The sequence below is a fragment of the Protobothrops mucrosquamatus genome, unplaced genomic scaffold (genome assembly GCF_001527695.2).
Source record: "Protobothrops mucrosquamatus isolate PMUCROS unplaced genomic scaffold, P.Mucros_1.0 scaffold1102, whole genome shotgun sequence".
Taxonomy (NCBI): Eukaryota; Metazoa; Chordata; class Lepidosauria; order Squamata; family Viperidae; genus Protobothrops; species Protobothrops mucrosquamatus.
In genome coordinates this window covers 162,754-169,349 of record NW_015387323.1, presented here as the reverse complement: position 1 = coordinate 169,349, position 6,596 = coordinate 162,754, and the positions used below count along the sequence as shown (strand labels likewise).

The 6,596-nt window shown below is 42.9% G+C and overlaps 1 protein-coding gene across 1 annotated transcript in view; it reads right to left on the bottom strand.

Moving 5' to 3' along the window:
- LOC107291272 (serine/threonine-protein kinase TAO2-like) overlaps nucleotides 1-6,596 on the bottom strand; it is a 54,435-nt gene that overhangs the window by 3,889 nt on the left and 43,950 nt on the right. Inside the window, exons 17-18 of the mRNA XM_015820263.1 lie at nucleotides 2,613-2,825; nucleotides 1,385-1,567 (exon numbers count right to left, since the gene is read on the bottom strand). Of these exons, the coding sequence (XP_015675749.1) occupies nucleotides 1,385-1,567; nucleotides 2,613-2,825 (396 nt within the window). The remainder of the gene's footprint in view (nucleotides 1-1,384; nucleotides 1,568-2,612; nucleotides 2,826-6,596) is intronic.

Here is a 6,596-nt window from a genome sequence, read left to right as displayed (position 1 = left end):
TGATTCTTCCCTCCTCCTTCACTCCCCTACCCTCTCCCCCCACCTTTGCTCCCTCGCTACCCCCAGACATGGCTGGTCCTGACCTAAGGGGAACCTCCCCCCTCCCGCCCTCCCTGGATCCCCCTAAAAAATTTTTAAAACACCCCTCTAAAAACGATCTCAACTTGAATAATTTAGAAGCTTTTTTGTCCGTAACTGTGTCAATATCTTAAGTTACTACGTTAAGCGATTCACTTAGCAACTGTGGCAAAAAAGTCGTAAAATTCCATTGCTAGAAACCTGGAGCTACCATCCTGTGCAGAAGTGCTGTGTCTTTCTCCTGAATAAACAGAATGATTTCTACTTCTTTTATTAAATTTGGAGGCTGCCCAACTCCAAATGACTCTGAGTAGCTGATACTTTAAAAAGCAAAGAACAATAAAGAGAGATTCCAGAATAAACGTGGTTTTTATTCTTGATTGGTTTTCGCACATACGTACTTTAGGGCAGGGGTAGGCAACCTTGGCTCTTTTATGACTCGTGGACTTCAACTCCCAGAATTCCTGAGCCAGCCATGCTGAGGGGAAGGGAGAGGTTTCCAAGCTGAGCCATGGTGGCTCAGGAATTCTGGGAGTTGAAGTCCACGAGTCAAAAAAGAGCCAAGGTTGCCTACCCCTGCTTTAGGGAAAGCTGATCAAGCCCACACTTCCCAATTTTTGAAAAGGAATTATCTGTACACTATGATCAATATGAGCACCATTCAACCACTGTGATTTTTCTGTTCCAGAATGTAGTTCACGGGGGAATATCATCCACAAAGCCCAGAACAGCTCATCTCAAACTACAGTCTGGAAAGTGAAATTATTTACACTACAGTAATTAAGAGTGCTGATTCTCACAGGGCCTCTGAAGTGATTATGGATTAGCAATGGATAACTTCTTGCCTGGAGACACAGTCTGATGTCAGGTCTCAAGGACGAGGATTCTGTTCTAGGCTGCCAGGTGGGGACAGTGACATCCAAAGGCAAAAAGAAAGAAAGAAAGAAACCAGGAATGTCAGTGTGAGGGATCAAAAGAGGGTATCAGAAAGTCCTCTCTGGCTCAGGCTCTGCCCCAAACCCCCTGAAGCCCCAACCACTTTTTTAAATATATGGTCTCCAACAGATTCTTCGAGGGACTGTAGCACTCAACAGAAAAAGCTAGTTCATTTTTAGTTTAGTACTAGTTTAGTTTAGTACTAAGAGAATAAATAGCTTAGATTTGCACGGTGGAGAATAATTCACATCTGGGACCTCTTGAGTGGGATTGAAAATGGGGCCATGGATCTGGGTGGGTGCTGCAATATCTTTGGACCCCAAGCTCCACAGGCTTTCCTGGAGAGGCAGGGAGAGCAGGAAATACTTACTCTTTGCTCTAGGAGGGCCCTGCGGATAGACACCCGCTGCTCCAGCTCCTTGATCTCACGTTCATGCTGGGCCTCGGTGTGGATCTTGATTTTGCTCTGATAAGCGTTCAGCAGTTCAAGCTCCTGCTGCAGCTGCATCCTTAGGACTTGATATTCTGCCTCTTGAGTTTCATCCAAACGCAGCTAAGAAAGGAAGAAGGCGACATAAGGCCCTGCACCACAAAATCCATCCTTAGGATAGAATGGCTCTTAAAAGGACAGACTAGCTTGGCCTCTGAGTCTTCATAATCCATGCTTCCTATGCTTCTGGAATGGGCCCTGGCCTCAAACTATTACAGGGGACTCCGTTTGGCCTGTCTGCTTTGCAAAACTGTTGCTGGGGGCGGGCTTGCTACCTCAAGATGACTATATATCAAAACTCCTGTTTGTGGTAGGGCTCCCTAGTTGACAACGGCCAAAAATTCAACTAGCTGAGCATCTCCTATCTCAGCGAAGGACAATGGGTACCTCTGGGATTTGCCTATTCTGTTTGGAAAGCACCTCCTACCTGCCCCGATAAAGAGTCCATTTTAATACCAAGCAACTGCTGTCATGTTCACGTTGCTTATGGAGTCAGGAGATCAAAGCTGATATTCATTACGCAGTTATGGCAAAGGGAACTCTATTAGCCCCAGAACTTTAAAACTAGTCACCCACCTCAGAAGGGGTTTCTTTGGGAGTGAAGATGCTACAGAGAAAGGCATGCTTCGGAGCCCTGTGAACAAGGGCCCCATTGCACAATGGACATTGTGGTTTGGCAGCCAGCCTCTTTGCAAGGAAGCCTTGGGGGACTACAGTTTTGAGAGCAAGCAATTATGGCTCTCTACAATGTGGGTTATTCTCAGCATCTTCTCTTCCATTGTTTCTTTTGGGAAAAAACAAGACAATTAAACTGGTATAAAATCAAAGCAACGTTTTAAGGATAAATCAATCTCTTGGCCTTTATTCAAGATAGATAAATTCTACCTCAAGTGGTCAACCCTTATCCAATGGGATTGGTCATTTTATGTCAAACGTTTGCTGGCCAAAGCTGGAGGAAGGGGGATGAGGATGGGAAAAAACCTGAAAAAAGAATTGGTTGGGGTCTAGGATTCAAAGCATAGTTGGAAAACACTCTTCTGCGTGGATAGAGGAAGGGCCGATTCCTCCCTCTCTCCCACCCAGGGGGAGGGCAGCGCGGGGTACCTACGGCCTGGGTGGAGAGCATTTCATTGATGCTGTGGTCGTACTGCTCTGCTAAGATGGCCAGCTTGCGGGTCTGCTCATCCTTCAGACGCTTGAGGATCCCCTTGTGCTCGCTCTTTGGGGTGGTCTCCAAGAGATGGTTGCGAAGGGCCTTGTATTGCCGCGTCTGGATCTTACAGGTGTCCTGAAACTGCTTTTTAATTTGCAGTTCTTTGGACTAGGGTAGCAAGAGGAGGAAGAGGAGAAAAAGGGGCCAGTGACCAGAGGAGGGAGAATGAGAGAGAGAGAGAGAGAGAGAGAGAGAGAGAGAGAGAGAGAGAGAGAGACAGAGACAGAGACAGAGACAGAGAGAGAGAGAGAGAGAGAGAGAGAGAGAGTTTTATCAATATGAAATAGTTTCAGCCCAACCAAATAGTTTTAATGGAGTGAAAAGATGCCTCCTGTATTGAATCTACAGAAGGTGCAGGTAGTCCTCGATTTACAACCATCCATTTAACAACCATTCGAAGTTACAACGGCTCTGAAAAAAGTGACTTACAAACAATCCTCACACTTACGACCGTCACTGCATTCCCATGATCAAAATTCAAGCGCTTTGCAACCAGCATTTATTACAATGGTGGCAGCGTCCTGAAGTGATGTGATTGCTATTCATGACCTTCCTTGCTGGCTTCCGACAAGCAAAGTCAATAGGGGAAGCCGGATTCACTTAATGACTGCACGATCCACTTTTACAACTGCAGTGATTTGCTTTACAACCGTGGCAAAAAGGTTGTAAAATTGGGTATGGCGTACTTAACAACTGCCTTGCTTAGCAATGAAAATTCTGGTCCCAATTGTAGTCGTAAGTCAAGGACTACCTGTATTATGAACTGAGAAGCAGCTAAAGGGTAGTTCTAGCTAGTTCTCCCCAGTGCCCTTGATTCTATTTCCTATTTATCTGTTTGGCTGATGAACAGCTGACAGCCAAAGATGCTCCAGGAGAGAAATTTACCAGGGGCCTGCTTGCTCAAGAGGCTTAAACCTTGGACAAACATTCAGTAAATATTTGCTTGTTTGTTTCTTCCCGAGTTATCAATGATCATTCCTGAATATAAAAAAGCACAAATGAATGATATGCCAGATTCTGAACTATATACGCACACCTTGGTGTGTGCCAAACAACTGTGTGGTGGATGTCTGTAGAGATTCTCAGTCAACCAACAGTCAGTTGGCTCAAAGGTGCTTTTTCAAAAGGCCACTGGACTGTTTTTTCCTTGAGGAAGAAATACAAAACGTTTGAAACTTCATCATTTCTGATGGCGGGGGAGGTATGGAAAGATAGGTCCTGATCAGATGGTGGGGGTAGAAGGATTGCATTTCTTTGAAGTCATCTGGTCATTAACACTCTCCCTGAGAGCTCTTCAGGCCATTTGGGGGCTTATCTTTGCCCTCAGAGTCACCAGAAACAGAGTGCAATTGGTTGTGGATCACCTACCTCCAGTCTACAATGCAGCCCTTGCAGCAGTTCCAAGAAGACTCCACAACCAATTGCACTCTGATTCCAGTGAGCCTGAGGGCAAAGATAAACTCTCAAGTGGCCTCAATAGCTCTCAGAGAGAGTGCTAACAACCAGATGACTGCACAGAAATACAATCCTTCCGTTCCCCCTCCCTCCCTCCTGCCCATCCAGTCAGAACCTATCCCCAATATTCAGTCTCAACTGTCAGTACCTATCCTTCCATCCCCCCCCCAATCACAACTAATGAAGTTTCTTGAGTGAGAAACAAAACATTTTGTCCTTCTTCAAGAAAAAACAGCTTTGAAAAAGCAGCTTTGAGACAACTGCATGTTGGTTTTTCTAAAAATGCTAAAGTGGAAAAGTTTCAGGAAAAAAATTTTCAGTGCAAATTACCATAATTGTATAAAAAATGACATCATTGCAGCTCTACATCATGGTCTAAATATAGATTGTAGGTGATATTCTCAACACCCATTCCCCAAAGAGCTGATGGCTCTTCATCCTCTATCCTGCTATGCAACAGAAAATATTCTTCATTCTCATGTTGAGGGTTGGGAAGTTTCTACAGGATACTTTTTGAAGACTTAGCTCCGTTGGGGGTAACCTGCACACACTTTAAAAATGCCCTTTTAGATCTTCTAATCTAAACACTATCTAGGTTCCTTTCAAAATACATGTTGGAGAAGTGGAAGGAAGGATGAGAGAGCAGTTTCAGCATTAAGATTTCAAATGGAAATTGACATCACATTTTGCCTAGCAAAACCAAAAAGATTATTTTTTAGTCATTGATAGAACAAACTCAGCTATAGGCTGATTTTGAGAGACAAAGAGTCTCTCGTACAAAATGTTTTGATGGACCCAAACCTCATACATTCGACAAAAATTGACCTGTAGTTACAAAGAACAAATGTCATTAATGATTTTTAAAATTTGGAAAAGTTCGGTTCTTTGGCTAGGCCTTTTAGCGATTTATTGGTTTTTCAGTCAGGCTAAAAAAACAGTCACACCAAACAATTCAGTACAGAATTTGAACCACCTACTATAGTTTAAAATAATTTATGAAGAATGCTTATACCAGTTTTTCCAATTTGGTGCATTCCAGTTATGTGTGGACTACAACCCCCATTATCCATGCTAAATTGACCACATGGAAAGCACAAAGGTAGGGAAGGCTTTGCGCAAAAGTTGATGTATCAGGCAGGAATCCACTTGACTATCACAAAACGTGATGTAGGAGATGGGGCTAAGTCCAAAGTACATGTTGTTGTTTTTTATACAAGCTATGTTTCCAGTTGTGGTGTGAATTTTGGATACGGAGAAGTGAACTTTTGAGCTGCCAAGGAAATGCTATTCTCTTTTTATTTAAACAGAGTCTAATACACCCCAAAGCTCATATTGATGGGCAAAATGTTTATTTCCTTGCATTTCTGATGACATCCCTCATATCAAAACCCACTCAATCACCTCTAATTTATGCTACGCCTAACTGCTTGCGGCTTCTTGCCTCAAGAGCAATCTTTTCATGGTTACAATTTTTCATCACTCTTTGGACAACATCTAAAATGACCCCAAACCACAAATGGTGTGGAAACAAAACTGTCTAGATTACACATTTTTCACCTGTGTTATTTTAATTCATTTCATGAACACCTCATATGCTTGAAAGGTCATAGAAAGAGAAATGAGGTACTAGGAATTAAGGCAGGGGTCTTTAAACTTGGCCCTTTTATGACTTGTGGGCTTCAACTCCCAGAATTCCTCAGTCAGAGTGCCTGGCTGAGGAATTCTGGGAGTTGAAGTCCACAAGTCATAAAAGGGCCAAGTTTGAAGACCCCTGAATTAAGGCAACAGCGGAATGTGGAAGAACAGACCTCCACTTACACCCTCCAAATAATTTTACTTTTGGAAATCTAAAAGTACATCACTTGAGGATGTTTTGTGGCACAGAGTGCATGAAAATAGACACATAGACCACTTTTTAAGTGCCCTATTTTCTTAAAAATCAAATCACATCAAACTCAAAACTCACAATACAGAGGTGGTGACTTGTGGTGCAGAATTTTTATTTCTTTTTCCTTCAAAATTTCACATGCATCCACAACAGGGAAGGGAGAAATAAATAAACCACAGAAGAATGTCCCCCCACACAAAATGGGAGAAATAAATTAAAAATATTTAACGTAGTTTTTTAAAAATGTGAAGATAGAGAAAAAAAACATAGTTCAAACACACAAAAAATGGGAATACAAAATACATTATTAAAATGGACAAAACAGAATCTAGATTAATGAAAAGGGGCGTTGTCTTACCTGAACGCCTTTTCTCAGCACGGAGATGGAGGATCCACCCATGGGTAGTAGACTGTATTCCTGCCCAATCAGATTAAGTCAGCCAAAGTTGCCACGCCCGTCCTGGACCCTAGATTCCAGTCTTGACGCGAGCGAAGCCATTGACTGACATAGGACGTACTGGCTCAGAAACTAAACT